Below are 20,381 nucleotides of genomic sequence, written 5' to 3' on the forward strand. Positions count from 1 at the left end.
CTGTCCTATGCTGGTTTCCCAGCTGTCAGACTGGGGTCCATGAGCTCCTCCTTGTTCAGGTCATCTGCTTATGTAGGTTTCCCCAGCATGGTTTTGACCCCTTTGCTCATCACTCCTCCCTCTCTACAACTGGATTCCAGGAGTTCAGTTCAGTGTTTAGCTGTGGGTGTCTGCTTCTGCTTCCATCAGCCAATGGATGAAGGCTCTATGATGGCACGTAAGGTAGCCATCATTATAGGGGAAGGTCATTTAAGGTAGCCTCTCCACTATTGCTTAGATTCTTAGCTGGGGGTCATCCTAGTATATCTCTGGATATTTCCCTAGTGCCAGATTTCCCTCTATTTAAGGTATCTCTTGTTTAGTTCTCCTCTATTCTTCCCCCAATTCAATCTTCCTGGTCCCTCATGTCTTCCTAACTCCCGCTTCTCTTTCTCCTAACTATACCCCCTCCCCCATGCTCCCAATTTGCTCAGGAGGTCTTGTCCCATTCCCCTTCTTCGGGGGACCTTGTATGTTTTTCTTAGGGTCCTCTTTGTTTCCTAGATTCTCTGGAGGTGTGGCTTGTAGGCTGGTAATCCTTTGCTCTATGTCTAATATCCATCTATGAGTGAGTACATACCATGTTAGTCTTTTTGTGACTGGGTTACCTTACTCAGGATGGTTTCTTCTAGTTCCATCCATTTGCCTACGAATTTCAAGATTCCATGTTTTTTTCCACTGAGTAATACTCCATTGTGTTAATATACCACATTTTCTTTATCCATTTTCAGTTGTCCCCTCAATAATTTTTAAAGAATGCAAATTGTCCTCTCCATCAATAAAACTGCTATGTATGATGGTACAGACATACAATCTTGGCACTTTGAAGAGGTATGAGGATTTGTAGGTCAAGGCCATCCTAGCCTACGTAAGACCTTTCCTTAAAATAAAAAACAACAACAAAAAGAATCAGTTACTGAAATAACCCTTCTATATAGTCTCAGTGCTACACATCTAACCAGGTCAAACTTGTGCTCAAACCATTCCAGCACATCATTATTCATGGTTCCTGAGTCCTAAGTGATTAGGTCATCAATAGCTTCCCTAGATCTTTTTCAGTAACTTACTGCTTCCTCTGTAGTCTCTGAAATAGTTGCTGTGTCTTATGCAGGGTTAATGCACCACCCCCTCAACAAAGGTTACCTGATCCTTCTTACCCCAACTCTGAAATCAGACCAAGATTACTTTGTGTTATCTATGGTGCTAGAGACAGAATGCAGGACCCTATGCACACCAAGAAGAAGCTCTTACCACTTACCTCTAACTCTAGTTAGGTCTGAACAGTCCTAGGACTCTCTACACATCCTTTATAGACTCAATCAGTCTGGAGAGATTTTTGCCTTTGGGTTATATGGCTTCATAGCTCTCTTGCTCATTTCACAATATAAATATAAAAAAAATCACACACACATATATAACTATTAAATATTAAATAAAATTTGGCTTCTATATACACAAGGATAAACAGGTCTCATTGCATTCCCAGAACAGATTATGACACCTATGACACAAAGAAATCTGGGCTTTGCCCTTGGTTACCAAGAGGTGGTCTCTCGGCTTCTTAACTTCTTGCTGACAGAAGGGTCTCTGCTTGCCTGGGAACTAACTTTAGATACTGAAAATACAGTCTACACTGAAAGCTTGAAGTCACACTGTATCAGTTTCAACACCAAGAGGAGATAGGCTTCAGTGCGGCCTACAGGGATGGGCTGGAGACTAAAAGCCAGCCATGTGGGCAGTAAGCGAGTAAGTCTTAATAAATATAACTTTGGAGGTTGGTATTACCACACACTGTGGCTGGGAGACTATAATACTATCCATGGTTCCATGGAAAGAGGGTGATTAAAGATTTTACATCTCACCAGGCTGGGGTGGCACACACCTTTAATCTCAGCACTGAGAGGCAGAGGCAAGCAGATCCCTGTGAGTTTGAGGCCAGCCTGGTCTACAGAGAGTTCTAGGACAGCCAGGGCTACACAGGGAAACCCTGTCTCAAAAAGAAAAGAAAAAAAGAAAGGAAAAGAAAAAAGATTTCTACATTTCAACTCCTCCAAGAGCCTTTCCTATGTGTCTCTTCTGGGTTTTTGCTTGTTGCTTTGTTTTAATTAAGTATTTCTTTAAAATTATTTATTTAGAGCTGGAAAGATGGCTCAGTGGTTAAAAGCACTATTTATACTCACAACTATCTGTAACTCCTGTCAAAGGGGATCCAGCACCCTCTTCTGGCCTCTGCAAGCACTGAATGCATGTGGTACATAGACATATACGCAGGCAAACACCACACACACAAAAGAAATGTTACTTGTGAGTGTGTGTGTGTGTGTGTTGTGTGTGTGTGTGTGTGTGTGTGCACACACGCGTACATCTGAAGACGGGGAGTAAGTTGTCTCCTGCTACCTCGTGGGATCCAAGGATTGAATTCAGCTCACTAATTCTTACCCACTGAGCCATCTCTCTGGCACTTGGATGTCTCCTTTGGACAAGTTTAACCTGTATCCTTTTCCTGTTAATAAAGTGTATTACTGCTTTTAGTAAATTCTTTAAATATTTCCAAACAGATTATTAACCTTGAGAGTGACTGTGGAGCCCCTAAATGCACCTAAAGTGAGGTCAGTCTTGAAGAGCCTATTCCCTCAGACTTGACAGGCTGGTTAAACTCAATGCAACCACCTAAAAGCCAAAAGGTTAGACGGACTTGGTGATACACACTTCTAATTCCAGGGTTCAGAAGGCTGAGGCAGGACGAGTTAGAGTTCCAGGCCAGCCTGGGTTATAAAGCAATATTCTGTCTCAAACAAAACAGTAACATTACAAAAAAAAAAAAACAGAAAACTCAAAATCAGCAATAGGTTAGACTCTGAGTTCTTAATTAGGTCAATACCTTCTTCAGCAGGATATAGTTAAAAGACAACAACAACAAAACCAAATTAAATAAGACAATTCATTCTGAGATGAATGGATACTCTCAGATTATCATACATACTCTCTAACACAGCAACAATACATATGATGATGATGATAAAAGCAACAACTATTACCATGTATCCACCCATGTCTCCAGTCATCACTTAACAGAATTGGAAAAAGAGCATCAGAGTAAACAAAAGATCATACTACGAGTGACTGACTGTGGGGTCTGAATGAAAATGATCCTCCAAGCCCACAGGGAGGGGCACTATCAGGACATCTGGCCTTTTGGAGGAAGTGTGTTACTGAAGGTGGGCTTTGAGGTTTCAAATACTCAAGTCAGGCCCAGTGTCTGTCTGTCTGTCTGTCTGTCTGTCTCTCACTCCTTCCCTCCCCCCACCTCTCTCTCTGTCCCCTCCCCCAATTCACTGCTAGCCCAGGTGTGGAACTCTCATGTATCTCTTTGGTACCACATCTGCTGTGTGCCACCATGCTTCCAACCACAGCAAAAATAGGCTAAACTTCTGAACTATAAGTCAGTCCTAATTATATGTTTTCCTTTGTAAAATAGTGCTGTGGTCATGGCTGGAGAGATAGCTCAGAGATCAGAACATTGACTGCTTTTCCTTCTGTCCTGAGTTCAATTCCCAGAAATCACATGGTGGCTCACAACCATCTATAATTGGATCTGATACCCTCTTCTGGTGTGCAGGCAAACATACAGATGGAATACTGCATACATAATAAATAAATCTTTCTTAAAAATTGCTGTGGTCATGGTGTCTCTTTACAGCAATTAAAAACCCTAACTAAAACAGTGACAATGTTATTTTAAAAGATTTACCTATTTTTAGAGTCAACATACTTTACTATTTTAGAGTATAAGCAAAGGAAGATTAACATTAAACTATAAAAGGAAAATTAAAGTCTCCAACATGATCACTGCTAAAATAATATTGCTGAAGACCAGAACCTATCAGCACTGACTTCCTTTCCTAAAGATTTAACCATGGGTACTTCAACATTTTGTTTAGTTACAGCGTGTCTGTGAATTTCCTCTCAACAGATAATGAACTGTATAGGCTAAAAACAACTAGGTAAATAGCTGGGCATGTGGCTCACTCCTGTAGTTCCAGCTTTGAGACTAGCCTATTCCACAGAGCCTGGTCCTTTCACACACTCACACAAAATAAAAAAAGAAATTTGGGGAGCTGGAACACTCAAAGCTCTTTCCAGAGGACCTGCGTTTGGGTCCCAGAACCCATGCCTGGTGGCTCACAACTGACTATACACAACAGCTTCAGGGAATCTGACACCTGCTTCTGGCCTCTTTAGGCGCCTGCACATGCATATATGTAAATAAAACTAAGATATACACAAAAGGAAAAAAAGACCATTTTATATTATTATAAAATGATAAACACAAATACCTGAAGTGGATAGCTAACACTTCTACCAAGAAAACAATCATTCATGATACCTTAATCTAAGCTCTGAGCACCAAGTTCTTTCATTTTCCTCTCCACTGTTCCATTCTCTTCTTCTATAGCTTTTCCTACATCGTGGAACTGACCGCCTGTCCTCTAAGAAAGACTGAGAAGAGCTATAGCCCATCAATCTTTAAGACCAACTGGACTGTCTCAAAATGAACTACATGTCTACATTTATCCCACTATGAAACCAGAAACCATCTTTAAGATACACGTAACAAACAGTTCTGATAAATTAAACACACATGGATAGTAGCATAGTAACCCAAGCATTCTGAACATAGTCATCACAAGAAAAACATATTTGTGCATCTAATTTCAATCACCTAATTACATGATTTGACCTTATGAAGGTCCAGAGTAAACAGTACAATCTGAATTGTTATTTAGATTATTTTAAAAATTAGTATCATACTTCTGCAAGATCTGAAACCCAACATCAAGTTGTGCTATGTCTATTTTGACAAACCAATTGTGATAAAGATGTTTTAAAAATGGATTAAGTCTGGGTCTACATTAAAAGTTAGTCATTAAAGAAATACCGAGTGTCTCAAGGAGAAGAGCAGGGTGTAAGTAAGGCATAGGAAAGAAGGAAGGATATGCTAATGGATTAGACACATATACCCACCAATAACCCACAGAGACAGAGAAAGTACCTGGAAAGCTGTGAGTGCGCCAGTCCCTGGGTTATACAGGCATCGCAGCGAAGGCATGCTGTCCGCCAGGCTGGAGCAGCCCAGCCACAGAGACCTGGGCATAGAGCACTGCAGAGAGAGGACAACTATGAGACGGGACAGTAGGAGACAGGATGGCAGATTACAGGAATTTTCAAGGGTTGGCTGAAAGCAATATTCAAGCTGTCGCTGGCCTTTATGATAGAAACCCTGGGGTGGGTGTGAGACACAGTCTCACTATGTAGCCTTAGTGGGCCTGGAGCTTGCTATGGACATCGGGTTGCACTCTACCTGCTTCTACCTCCCAAATGCCACCACTCCCAGCTAATAGAAACATTTCAAGGAACATAAAGTACGGTGATTCTAACCTTGGAGAAACTCAAAAGGCACCAGTAGCCAAAAGGCAAGAAAGAGAAAAAAAAAGTTAGAGGTCCAAAAACCAAGTATTCCATAAAATTTGTCTCTACTGTTTTACAAATACATCTGAACTAGGAAACAAACTTCTTAAATATAATTGACTGATTCATTTCCTCTTTGGACCTTAACCATCTTCTATAAATTCAGCATAAGATGAAATATTATACAGACTAAGCAGAAAAGAAAAACTTTGTGGTAGCATTACAATATTAAAGAATGGTAAATTAGAAAACAAAATACCACATGAGAATCTTTTTTTTTTAAGAAAAAGCATTGTACAGCAACTAACTTTGCATAGTTTACATATGCTTTATGTATTCTGTTAGCCTGTTATTCATTAGCCAAAATGCACAGTTAACCACAGCAGCCGCCTCTCCATTTTTCCAGATGAATTAAAGGAGGTGGGGCAAGAAACAATCTAAACAGAAACAAAACCACAGGGGGAAAAGAGCAGGGTCTCTGAATGCCACAGTACAAAGAACCTTCAGCAAGGAAATTACAGGAGAGAATAGAGTGCATTCAGTAGGCGAAAGGTGCCAGTTCTAATGGCACTACTGTTAGTATTATTGTGCTTTGAGGCTAGGGGTAGTTGCACACATGTGTGCATGTGCATGCAGAGGTCAGGTGTTTTTCCTCAGGAGCCATCCACCTTGTTCTCTGAGATGAAGTCTCTCACTAGAACCTGGAACTTTCTGACTAGACAGGGCTGGCTAACCAGCAAACGCCAGGGATCCTCCTGTCTCTGCCTTACAAGAGCACATCACACGCTCAGGTGGCTTGCTTGTTTGTTTTTTAACATGGATGCTAGAGATGGAGCTCAGGCCCTCATGTTTGCCTAGCATGCAGTTTACTGACTGAGCCATCTCCCTGAGCTCTGCTTCGTTCCAGAAGAGACTGCGTATGGCAGAATGAACCCTACATTCTTCATGTTTCTCTAAATGTAGCTCCAGATGAAGTTTTGTCCATTAGCCTGAGCACTATGATAGTTTAATAACAGCTAAAATAGGCCAGGCAGTGGTGGCACACACCTTTAAATCCAGTACTGGGGAGGCAGAGGAAGGTGGATTTCTGTGAGTTCAAGGCCAGCCTGGTCTACAGAGGGAGTTCCAGGACAGCCAAGGCTTCACAAAGAAACCTTGTTTCGAAAAAATCAAAATAATAATAGTAACAGCTAAAATACTAAATAGCTAACCACACTCAATGTATACATATTTTAAAATAGATAAGTCATTTATTCACAAGAAAATTTTTTACAGAATGTGAGATAACGTTCTGGTTTTTTACTTCTTTAAATAATTAGCAGAGATTAGCAATGGGATGCAAGATACAGTATTCCCTACTCACTGTCTATAATTCAAAGAAGGATAACGATTGCTAAGCTCCAAAAATGATCCAGTCTAGACTCCTGCTTACTATCATTTTCCTCATTTTACAGTACTTGTCTATTCACACTCAAGAATTTAGAAAATAGCACAGAAAGCAGGGCCTAGAATCCATACCTACTGCTTCCTAGAACTCCTGTGCTGCCTTCATCATCCCTACATCGTAAAGTAGGGATGGAGGACTTCAAAGGGTGTCTGCTAATGGCATCACCAGACAACACAAGTCACAGTGACATCACCCTGAATTCTATTCAGTACTCCAGAGTTTCTTTACCTCAAGCTACAATGAAGATTGAACAGATCCGCGCAACTAATATTAGAAAGGGGGTCTAGATATTTATTTAGAGAGAGCAAACACTTACACGAAACCATGGCAAGGATTCAACAGAGCTTTTACCTTCTTTTTCTCCTATATATCTCTTGCCTTTCCCATGTCCCTCTGTCCACGCCCCAAATGGGCGTGACCAGTATCTCGGGTACATGAGCTCTCCCCTACACTACAACCCATTTTACAAACAGCAACTGAATGGACAGTTGTCTTTGGCTATATGAAATCAAGCACACTACCAATCTGATTTGCTCTCACTGCCTTTATCAACTTGCCTTCTCTATCCTTTTAGCTGGCTCTGGAACTTTAGCTATTTAACTACTTTGGTATTCTACTCAAATGTCTATCTGAGCCCTAACACATTCAAATTTGCAATTCCCATACTCTTTACTTCTGCCCCCTACAGCTACCATTTAGGTCTGTGTCTCCTTGGCACTACATTTACTAATTTCAGACCTACCCAGCTGATCCTGGCACTTGAAATACTCATCCTGGGAGAAGAGAACAAAGGGGACAGGTGCGAGAATCACTGCCCTGCACCGAGGAACCAAGAATGCTTTACTTGGGCAGGAGAGATGGATCAGCTGTTAAGAGCATCCTCCAGAAGCCTGGAGTTCAATCCCCAGAACTTACATGACTGCAACTCCAGTCCCACAAAATCTGATGCCCTCTTCTGGCCTCCACAGGCACTGCACACACGTGGTGCGCAGTCATGCAGGCAGGCAAAATATCCATATACACAAAACAAAAATAAAATCTCAAAGAAAATTTAATTGGAAAAAAAGTATGCTTCATGGAAGCCAGGAGTAGTGACTCCCACCCTTCCTCCCAGCCAGCCTGTCTCATCTACTGAGCTCCAAGTGAGCCACGGCTACATAGTGAGATCCTGTCTCAAAAAACTCAAACAAAAGAATGCTCCACTGAAATAATTTCCCTAAATTTCATTAAATTTCTCTTAAGGCTAATGTCTTAATTTATTCAGTAAGTATTTATTGAGCGTCTTTCTTATTCTGGACATAAGATATAACAATGGACAAAAAGAAAGTTCCTTCCCCTTTTTGGTACTACCTGCGATGGAGCCAGAACTTTATGCGTGCTAGACAAGCCCTCTACCACCAAGTTATATTCCTAGCCTTTAAGAAAAATTCCTTTCCTGGCTAGGTATGGTGGCTTACAACAGTAACCCCAGAACTTGAGAGGCCGAGGCAAGATGACTGCCTCTAGTTGACAATCAGCTTGAGTTTACACAGTGAATTCCATGACAGCCAGTTATTAGCAAAATGGCATCAAACAAACAAAACCCTTTTCTTCATGGAACTTACAGTCTAACAAAATTCCACCAGCATTAAATCCCTACACATTAAAGATGCCTAATATAAAGGAACTTAAGACTTACTATTGTGTTATTCCTTAGAGACATGGTATATTATTAAGTGTTTAGTTAAAGCTGATGGGTAAAAAAGGAGTGTCATTCTGAAGAAGTATTTCAATATTAATGAGAGGTAGAAAAGGTGAAAGTGTGTATGTATGTGTATATGCATAAAAAAGAATACAAGGTGGAAAAGGAAACAATGGAGGGAACAGGAAGCCTGGAAGACGGCTGTCAGAAGAGGCAGCACTCACACATGCCAGCCCTCCCTCTGCCCAATGCACACTAGATGCCACTGGGTCTAGAATTCGGCCAAAGCCCTAGGACTCTCCTTTCTCATTACAATGCACAAAATTATTTGTATTTGTGAGAGCTTCATGGTTAAGTTTTGAAGGCATTCCTCCTAGGAATTATTTGCCTCTTCTGTTTCCATACAAATCTGTGCTAATTTTTACTATCACTTGATCTGAGCTTCTTCCAATGTTGTTTCTTCTAACAGTCTTCTTCATTCTCTCCAATCCTCCATCAAAACTCCTCTAATCACTAAAAATCTGAATGGGGCTTACCCTGTCTCCTTAAACTGAAATTTCAAAATAAAATTATGATCAATAATGAGCCACATACACCCAGGAAAGCCACTATGTATACCAGTGTGATTTCCAAAATAGTATTAACTTTCAAACACCACACAGAGGATGCATTCTTGATTATTACAAGACAATTGGAATGGGTATGAAAACTGTACTTGAATATAGTCAGATTTGCACATTGCCATAAGGTTTTACATATTATGGCTCAATTTAAAAACCAATTTTCAAATTGGTTTATATTGTAATAATTAATCTTATTCATACTGGTAAATGCTGCTTAAATCTTTGAGGAAAACAGATCATTACAAAATAAATGGAATAGGCTCTAACTTTAGCTGTTTCCCTTCATATTTAAGAACATTTTTAAAATGAAGGGAGAGAAAAGGCAAAGGAAATTTGAGCAATGAAAGTAGAAAGCAATGCCATTTTGGCTGTCATGACCATAGGCACTCTGTGCCCTGCAGGCCATTTTTATGGATCAGTTTTAAACAAAGACATAATACATGTTCTGTCCATCATTTAATATACTTTGCCCTTGATGGAACTGTTGGGCCTGGGATCCCAGCTACTGGAGGCTAATGCAGGAGGATCACATATTCCAGATCTGCTTGATCTATGGAGTGAGTTTAAGGCCAGTTTGGGCAACTTAGTAATACCATCTCTAAAAGAGAAAGATTAAAAGGAGCTGGGGAAACAGCTCAGAGGTACAGTGCTTTCATAGTGTGTGAGGCCCTAGGTTCTATCCCCTGGCCTGAAAAAATATTTGAAAAACCAGGTATGGTGGCACATGCCAGTAATCCCAATTCGTGGAAAGCTAAGGACAGAGGCTGGGTCACGCTGGGCTCTATAGCAAGACCAGGCCTGGTCTTCAGGCTAATACTTTTATAAGCACATAGTTTTTCTCTTTGCAAGTTATATTTAAATTCTAAACTTTTCCCACCCTCCCAACTCTTTTGCTGAGGATCAAACCCAGGGCCATTCAAAGATAACACTTTGCCACTGAGCCGGACACCAAACCCTTAATTTCTTTAAATAAACAGAAAGGAAGTAGGGGTGTCAATCCAGCAACTACAACTACATTCCCACATTTAAATATTTAACTTTTACTAATCATGAAAGAACTCTGGAACGACACACTCCTTAAATGATTTTCCTATGTAATCTCAGAAGCTCCAAAGTCAGTTAATAGATTTCATCTCATCCTGTGTAAACACAGATCTCTGCAGGGCACATACTTGTCTCTTCAGCTCATTTTCCCTCTAACCTCACCCCAGATGACTGTGCTCGGCAAAACCGGAGCAAGGCAGACTGAGGAGATGGCTCAGCAGGTAAAAGTGCTTGGTGAGCAAGCCTTAGAGTGAAGATCTGAGGTCCATCCCAGGAGAACATGGCACATGCACACATGGACAAAACAGTAAGTAAAAATAAAATTCAAACTAAAAACATTCTTAAAAACTGGAGAAAGGTAAGCACTGCAATACTTTATTTAAACAGACTCCATCAGCTTTTAAAACACATATATGGGGACTGGAGAAACGGTTCAGTGGATCAAGGTTGGGTTTCCAGTGTCCATAGCTCCAGGTGCCTCTGTTGGCACGAGGCACACAAGTAGGTAAAATGGTCATATATATAAAATATATAATAATCTTTTTAAAATACTATGTGTAAATATGTGTGTATAAACACACACACACACACACACACACACACACACACACAGGCTGAGTTGTGGCTCAGCAGTTGGGAATACTTGCTGTTCTTGCAGGAGACTAGAGTTTATTTCCCAGCACCCACAGGCAGCTCACAACCACCAGCTCCAGAAGATCCAACTACCTCTTCTGACTCCATCCACACTCACGTGCACATACCCATACTTTCTCCCACACACATATGCATAACTTAAAATCTTTTAAAAAAATTAAAAAGTCTACGCAAAATAGAAGGGGTGCTAATCGAGTTTCTAGTAAATCAAAGATTGAGAGAGAAGACTGAAGTGTTGCAATGGAAGGGGTATGGTGTTTCAAGAGTACAGCATCACATGCCCATCGTCTTCACAGGCACAAATCCACCCTGGGAACCCAGAGCCTTCACTCCTCCCTCGCACTTGACTGTCTCTCGTAGGTTCATCAAGCACTATTTCCATGGAATCTACACTCCATTTAATTCCCCACTCTGTGCTCATACACACGTGCACACGCACACACGCGCACATGCACATATTCCCAGTGTGAGCACAGTGCTGGGATCTGAAACCAGAGCCTTGAGTATGATAAGCAAACATTCTAAGCTACACCCTAATTGATACTCTATTTTAGGGAGATAAACTAACACAAACAGTAACCACAAGAAAAAAGCATATAACACTTGGTTGTGTTAAAAGGTAGGTGCTGTCAATGTTTTGTTTTTTCAATATTTAGAAAAGTTCAGACATAGGGGCTGCAGAGATGGCTCAGTGGTTGAGAGCACTGGCTGCTCTTCCTGAGGACCGGGGTTCAACTCCAAGTACCCACATGGCAGCTCCTAACTGTAACTCCAATTTCAGGGGATTTGACACCTTCATACAGACATATATTCAGGCAAAGATGAATGCACATGAAATAAAAGTCAGTAAATTACTTTTTAAAAGTTCAGACATAGTCTTTAGTTCTATTGCAGCAATATCACTATATGTGAATAACGCATTTGCCTCCTCTCCTAGATTGCCTAAATTGTTCCTCAGGATATGATTCATGTCTTTAAAATCCCCACTATGCTCTCTGCCTCTTACTTGCAGTTCATGATGTAAGCTATCTGCTGCTGCCCTAGCTGCCTGTCCCTGCTGCCTATGCTCATTCATCATGGACTCTAACTTTCTAAAACCATAATCTCTAAATAAACTTTCTTTTGTTATAAAAATCTTACTTTGGCCATGGTAAACATTCAAAAAATGTGCCCTTAATCATCAGATAACAGTACAAAGTACACACCAGCAACATTACAGAATAGTTATGCTACTGATACTACTCACTGGTTATTATGCAGATTAAGTCAACTAGAGTGCAAGGCATGTGTTAGATTAAATATTTTCATAATTCACTAATTCATTCACCTGTATAACCTCTGGTAAAGGAAGGTTAATCAATTACCAAAAGGTGAGAGGTACCTAGCAAATGGTAAAGAGGCTCTAAAGTACAATATTCTATGTAGTAAACTGTACATAAAAATGGCACTCTAGGTATGTTGATTCCCAATTTTCTGTACATCTCCACACTGATTTCCAAAGTGGCTCCAGATCCAATGATATCATTCTTGGGCATATACTCAAAGGATGCTCAATCATGCCACAAGGACACTTGCTCAACAATGTTTATAGCAGCATTATTCATAATAGCCAGAACAAGCAAATAACCTAGATGCCCCTCAACCAAAGAATGGATAAAGAAAATGTGGTACATTTACATAATGGAGTATTACTCAGCCGTTAAAGAAAAAATGACATCACGAAATTTGCAGGCAAATGGATGGAACTAGAAAAAAACATCCTGAGTGAGACAACCCAGACTCAGAAAGACAAACACGGTATGTATTCATTCGTAAGTGGATACTAATATGTAAAGCAGAGGATAAGCAGACTACAGTCCACAGCTCCAGAGAACCTAGGTAACAAGGAGAACCCTAAGAGGGATGCAGGAATTGCCCTGGGAGGGGAATTAGATGAGATCTCCTAGGTAAACTTGAGGTGGGGAGTGGTAGTACAGGGGAGGGGAGGAGGAATGAGAACATGAGTTGGGGGAGGGGCAGAGAGGAGACAATGAAAGAGATATCTTGCTAGAGAGAACCATTATGGAGTTAGGGAGGAACCTAGTGCTAGGGAAATTCCCAGGAATCTACAAGGATGACCCCAGCTAAGACTCCTAGCAATAGTGGAGAGGGTGGGTGAACTGGCCTACCCCTGCAATCAGATTGATGAATACCCCAACTATCATCATAGAGCCCTCATCCAGTAACTGATGGAACCAGATGCAAAGATCCACAACCAAGCACCAGGCTGAGTTCGGGAAATCCAGCCAAAGACAGGGAGGAGGGAATTTATGAGCAAAGAAGGTCAAGATCATGATGGAGAAATCTACAGAGACAGCTGAACCAAGATTGTGGAAACTCATCAACTCTACACCTACAACTGTGGAGCTTCCGTGGGACCTAATAGGCCCTCTGCATGTGGGAGGCAGCTGTGTAGCTTGAACTATCTGAGTGGGGGTCCTGGCAGTAGGAGCAGGATCTATCCCTGGTGCATGAGCTAGCTTTTTGGAGTCCATTCCCTATGGTGGGATGCCATGCACAGCCTTAATGCAGGGGGGAGGAGCTTGGTCCTGCCTCAATGTGCCAGGCCTTGTTGACTCCCCATGGGAGCCCTTACCCTTTGGGAGAAGTGGATGCAGGGAGATGGGCTGAAGGGGGGAGATGAGGGGGAACTGGAGAAGGTGTGGGAGGAAGAACTGTGGTTGGAATGAAAAATGAAATAAAAAAACTGAAAAAAATGGCACTTTCATGCTGTAAATTTGAGGTAGGTTAGCCTGAACTAAGAACTTGTTTCAAAAAAGAAAACAGGGAAGGCATTTTGGAAGTCACACATAGAATTGCATAATTTACTAAGAAATAGGAAGCCAATGATAGTTTAGGGGTTTAGGACCTACAGAACCTAGAGAAGTGAGGTCCACTGATAAAACTGTTGTAATCAGCAAACTAATGGGCATGAAATCGTGGGGCGGGGAAGAAGACTCAATGACAAATGACAAGAAAAGACGGGGACAAATAAGAAATAACTCCAGTATTTAAAACCCGAATGACAGGCTAGAGAGATGTCTCAGAGGCTAAGAATTATGATGGTTATTTTTGGCTGTCAACTTGACTACACCTGGAATTAACTAAAACCCAGATGGCTGGGCACACCTGTGAAGGGCTTTTCTTCCTTTCTTTTTTTGGGGGATGTAGGTCAGGCATTTACTGGTTCTTTCTTTCTTTTTTTATTGCTTCATGAACACTTAAAAAAAAAAAAAGACTGTTAACTTGCCCCTTTCTCCAACATTACAATGAACAGCCCACTTCTCAGGAAAATAGATTTCCACAATTAGTAAACATGTCTATTAGCAAACATTCATTCACTGAGATTCTCTGCAAAATCCATGTTCTTGGGTGTCATAAATTAATCATAAACCTAATCAAAAGCTCTCTGTCCTTTCAGATCCCTGCAGTTTTTTTAAATTTATTAATTTAATTTTTCCATTCCAATTCCAGTTCCCCCTCCCTCCTCTCCCCCCATGCCCCTACACCCCACCTCTCTTCTGCTCCTTGGAAGGGTAAGGCCTCCCCTAGGAAGTCTAAGTCTGTCCCTTCATATCATTGAGGCAGGACCAAGGTCCCCCCCACACCTGTGTCTAGGGGGATTTCTTTCTTAATTAAATCATTTGAAGTGGGAAGACCCATTTCTAACTTGGATCTTTGAGGTGACACGCCTTCTGCTGGCAGCCCATGTAAAGGCCATGGAAGGAGGACGATTGCTCTCTTTGCCGCTTGCTCTGGCTCTTGCTCTCCCTAGCAAGTTCACTCACTCACTGGTATTAGAGACGACTTCTTCAGGATTCCAGCATACACTGGAGACCAGCTGAGTCATTCAGCCCCATGGACCTAACAACTACTAGATTCTTGGACCTTCTGTTGGTAGATAGTCATTGTTGGACTAGCTGGATCACAACCTATAAGTCATTCTAATAAATCCCATAATATGATTTATTATTAATATACATATTATTCATTATATAATTTCTGTTTTTCTAGAGAACCTTGACTAATACAAGAATCCTTACTGTTCTTACTAAGGACCTGGGTTCACTCTCTAGCACCCACAAGGTGGCTCACAACCATCTATTTCTCCAGTTCCAAGGGATCTAAGACTCTCTTCTGGTGTCCATGAGCACATATATGCAGACACATATTCACATACATTCACATACATAAATACAAAAAATATACATGAAAAAACCCTGAGAAACCAGACGTGGCAGAAATGGACACTGACTCTAGTTGGGAGAGCAGTTTGAAATCATGACTAGGATGGGAAAGTAAATCTCTAGTACATGAGTAGAAAGAGATGGCACGAAAGCTTGAGTGAAGACCTTTAACATGAGCTAGGAATATAACAAGCAGTAAGCATTTGAAGACCTGAGTTCACACCACCCAAGAAAAGCTGGAAATGATAGCCCAGGGTCTGCAATCCCAAAGCTCTACAGCAAGACAGAAGGCAGAGACAGGAGAATCCCCAAAGACCATTGGCCAGCTGGCCTGGCATACCCAACTGCAAACAATGAGAAAGATCCTGTCTCAAACAGGTGGACGATATATCCAACACCTGAGGTTGTCCTGTAACCTCCATACATGTGCCTTGGCATGAGTCTCTCATCTCTCTTGTCTCCCTCCTCTCTCCTCTCCCTCACCCTCTCTCTCTCTCTCACACACACACACCCTTGCAATGATTACATATATATGTATAAGTGCAGACACACTGGTTAAAAGTGCTTTTAAAAATAATATATACTGTTGAGCTGTGGCACAAGCCTTTAATCCTCAGGAGACAGAGGCAAGTGGATCTCTGTTAGCTCAAGGTCAGCCTGGTCTACAGAGTTGAGTTCCAGGGTAGTCAGGACTACACAGAGAAACCTTGTCTCGAAAAAGAAAACCAATAATAATAATATAATTAATTTTCATTCTCACCCCTCCAGGTTAAAGTCAGTAGATTTTTACATAAGAAATTCCAATATATACATAACAATCTGAACATCAAATTAAACAGTGTTAACAGATTATGATCATGGCAAGCAAACTTTAACATGCTCCCCTAATGGCTTCTACCTCCCAATATCTATGCCCTTGTTTAACCCATTCCCTTGTATGGGTGGGTCCTAAAACCTCACTTCTAAAGGAGTATGGCAAAGGTAATCAGATGCCATTAGCCATGATTAGGTTACAAAACGTTAACTGCCATCTTCCTAAAGACTTGGCTTGCATGATTTAACAAAGCGAGCAGTCATACTGAAGAGGTCCATGTGGCAAGGAATGAAGGATGGCCTTCATTCAACAATTAGACAAGAACTGAGACTCACAGTCCAATAGCTCTTAAAAGAAAAGAATTCTGGCAACTACCTTGAAAGCTTGGGAAGTCAGTCTTCTTCAATCAAGACTTCAAATAGACAACAGCCCTGACCAACACTTTTGTCCCTGTGAGAGCTCTTGAAGCAGAGAACCCAGGTCATCTGTGCCCAGACTTGTTACTACAAAAATCAAAGATACTAAATATATCCTATTAATGTTACCGGTATGTTGGTAAGCTTGATTGTGGCAAACACTTCACAATGACTATGTATGAAAACATGTTATATATGTTAAATACATATCACTTTAACTGACCAACTATAACAGAATGACAAACAGAATGGAGAAAAACCAAATGTATATATGTGAAAAGAGACAGACGTGAGAAACTTTTAGGAAGAGGGTTGAATCTAAGCCAAGGGATAGTACAATCTCAACACAAGGGTTAGCACTTTTGAAATACAGGAGCTAACGAAGGGCCCAATGAAATGACTCAGCAAATAAAGGTGCCTGTCACTAAACCTGATAATCTGAGTTCAAACCCCCAGGACCCACATGGAAGAAAGAGAGAACTGACTTCAAAAAATGTCCTTTGATTTCCCTCTCTCTCCTCTCTCTCTCTCCCTCTCCTCTCCTCCTCTCCTCTCCTCTCCTCTCCTCTCCTCTCCTCTCCTCTCCTCTCCCCTCCCCTCCCCTCCCCTCTCTCTCTCTCTCTCTCTCACACACTTACTTCAAGGCCAGCTTGGTCTACACATAGCGAGTTCCAGGATAGCCAAAGCTATACAGAGAAAAGTCTTGTCTTGAAAAACAAAAAGACAAAATAAAACAAGGAAAAAAAAAAGATTTCCATACACATCAATCATTTTCATGCCTTCAGAAACTGCTGTTTTAAATTCAGATTTATCCTGTGTTGTGAAATATCTAAATAAGATATTTTATTTATTTGTTTGTTTGGGTTTTGTGTGTATGTGTGTGTGTGTGTGTGTGTGTGTGTGTGTGTGTGTGTGTGTGTGTGTGTGTGTGTGTCTGGCCTAACACACTATGTAGATCAGATTGGTCTGTAATTTACAAAGATCTGCCCGCCAAGTGCTGGGATTAAAGGCATGTTCTACCATGCCCAGTATTACATGAGAACTTATCATATGAAAATTTTTCCTTTAAAGTGAGAATGCTTTCTCAGTGACATCTTCATCTTTTCAAACATCATGATCCTTTTTTGCATTTATGTTAATAAAATTCACCTTCCCTAACTTCCTGTGGCTACACATCTAGACGCTTAGATATCATACAAACTGTCTGCTATTTCTTCTTTACCATCTTTACCTTTCACTCAAACTTCAGTTACTATTTTTGTTACTTTTATCTTTATTCCCCAATTTTCAATTCTAATTATCAGAATTTACAAAATATCACAGTGGGAAGAGACCAACACAACTAAATACTTTGTACATAAACTTAGTAACAGGTGAGCAGCCACTAATCACTAGCAGATTTTGAAGATATGACTGACCATACCACATTTTTTTTACAGTTATCATGGACTGGAGAATTGGCGGGAAAAAATCTATATACTGTGTAGCTATAGATAACATATCATGCTAACTGAAATTCAAACCATGCTATTGGGAAAGCTGGGATTACTTAACTAAATTGTGGCAAACGAAATCTCTGTAATTGGAGCTGTGCAAAATGAGAACTTACAAAACATTTAAATTTATTTTTTGCTTTGAGATTTTTCTGTTTTGTTGAGGCAGTGTCTCACTATGTAAGACAGAAGACTGTCCTGCCTCAAATGCTGGACTTACAGATAAGAGTCATCTCACACGGCTATTTATGTGAAATAAACAGAAACTCTAAGTAAAAGACAGGCAATAGGACTTCAACTTTTACCATGGTATCAACCACCACAGCCAAGAAAACTGGGTGCAACATTTGAGGCATATATTCTACGATAATACACAATGACAGGTGGACCATAAAACTGTACTAATCTTCCACAGGGGGTGGGGGATAGTTTCCATCAGTGACATAAAAAAGGAATCCCGAGCAGAATTTACAGAGGATAAAGAGATTAGATTAAATTAAGGAGTGTGTGTCTTGAAGGAAAAGCCTTCAGATAACTCAATCTGGAACTCACCTCCTCTTCAAGTCTGTTCTTGAGTATGGAGCTCTTTTTGCACATGGTGAAACTCTGGAAGACTAGGCAAACAGCTGCAACAGAGCTATAAGCACCACAACCAGCCAGACTCCAGAAAACTAAATGAGACACTAAAAAATCTAAGAAACCAAGAAAAAAGAAAAAGAAAAAAGCGACAGCTCCAGAAACCTAAGTCATTTACACTGAAAAACTCTACCAAAATAAAGGCCACTTGAAATCTATTCTAATAAATCTTAAGAATACATGAAAATAGAATAAAGCTGACCTGCAAAACCAGCCAAAATGAACTCAACAATTTCTCTGTCTCCTTCCTTCACCCCTCTCTTTCAACAGGGTTATTCTGTGTAGCCCTGCTGTCCTGGAACTCATACTGGAGATCAGGCTGTCCTCCAACTCAGAGATCTGCCTGCCTCTGCCTCACCAGTGAGAAAAGGCATGTGCCACCACTGCCCAGCTGGGCTCAACAATTTCTAAAAAGAAAAAATACGCATGTTCAATAAGATAACATTCAGTGTCTAGAACTAAACTTATGATGGACACATCGGCACACGCTGCAATCCCAGCAGTCAGGAGGCTAAGAAGAGTCTGGAACACAGCAAGACCAAGACTCACCCTGTCTCAAAACAAAATGGAGTTTCCAAAAGAAAACACAATATCTGAAAAGGTAATTTCACAAGATAGGATTTTTCCTACAGATTAAACATTTTAGGAAAAAAGTGAAAATATAGAAATATGAAAAAAGCAATACACAGAATGATGCACCAAGAGAAAAAGACTAAGAAAAACAAAACAAACAAAAAAACAGGCTGGAGAGATGTCTCAGTGGTGAAGAGCACTGGCTGCTCTTCCAGAGGACCCGGATTCAGTTCCCAGAACCACATGGCAGCTCACAACTGTCTGTAACTCCAGTAGTTCTTGAGGACTGACACCCTCACATAGACATACATGAACATAAAACACCAATGCACACAAAACAAAAGTAAATTAACAAATCTTTAGAAAAAGGACAACAAAACCTCAGTGACCTGTGAGAACTATCAAGTGGTGTAACATGCATGTGCATAATTGGTCTTCCACAGAGAAAACCTGGTGGGAAGGGGGAAGAAAAACAAGCAGGAAACACTTCTGGTTAGAGTAGTCTTTCTGAGGGTCAGGGAACTGAAGAAGGGGAGGCGGACTAGAAGAGACCCTGGGACTCACCTCTTTACCCAGAATTGTGGCCGATGAGGTTGCCCGCTAAAGATTTTGGAGAGAGCAGGGATAACAGGAACATACCTAAACATAATAATGGCAGTACACAGCAAACTGACAGCCAACATCAAACTCAATGGAGAGAAATTCAAGGCGATTCTTCTAAAATCAGGAACAAGGCTGTCCACTCTCTCCATATCTCTTTAATATTGCACTTGAAGTTCTTGCTAGAGCAATAAGACAAAAGGAGATCAAAGGGATACAAATGGGAAAGGAAGAAGCAAAACTTTCACTATTTGCAGACAATATGATAGTCTACATAAGTGGCCCGAAAAATTCTACTAGGGAATTCCTACAGCTGATAAACACCTTCAGCAAAGTGGCAGGATACAAAATTAACTCAAAAATATCAGAGAAACATCACCCTTTACAATAGCCACAAACAACATAAAATATCTTGAGGTAACTCTAACCAAACAGATTAAAGACTTGTATGACAAGAACTTTGAGTCTTTAAAGAAAGAAATTAAAGAAGATACCAGAAAATGGAAAGATCTCCTCCCATGCTCTTGAGTAGGCAGGATACATAGAAAAATAGCAGTCTTACAAAAAGCAATCTATTCAATGTGATCCCTATCAAAATCCCAGCACAATTCTTCACAGACCTTGAAAGGACAATTCTCAACTTTATATGGAAAAACAAATGACCCA

General features: G+C 40.7%; 1 protein-coding gene across 8 annotated transcripts in view; it reads right to left on the bottom strand.

The window, feature by feature from the left end:
• The window catches only part of Btrc (beta-transducin repeat containing E3 ubiquitin protein ligase), a 178,720-nt gene that overhangs the window by 107,784 nt on the left and 50,555 nt on the right, over positions 1–20,381 (bottom strand). For 6 of the 8 annotated variants that reach the window (XM_040743818.1, XM_005063534.4, XM_013115308.3 and 3 more), the window contains one exon: positions 5,093–5,200. The exons of the other annotated variants lie outside the window; for them this stretch is intronic. In XM_040743818.1, the coding sequence (XP_040599752.1) occupies positions 5,093–5,200 (108 nt within the window). The remainder of the gene's footprint in view (positions 1–5,092; positions 5,201–20,381) is intronic. 8 annotated transcript variants of the gene reach the window in all.

This window comes from Mesocricetus auratus, unplaced genomic scaffold (genome assembly GCF_017639785.1).
Source record: "Mesocricetus auratus isolate SY011 unplaced genomic scaffold, BCM_Maur_2.0 Super-Scaffold_4256, whole genome shotgun sequence".
In the NCBI taxonomy this organism is placed as follows: Eukaryota; Metazoa; Chordata; class Mammalia; order Rodentia; family Cricetidae; genus Mesocricetus; species Mesocricetus auratus.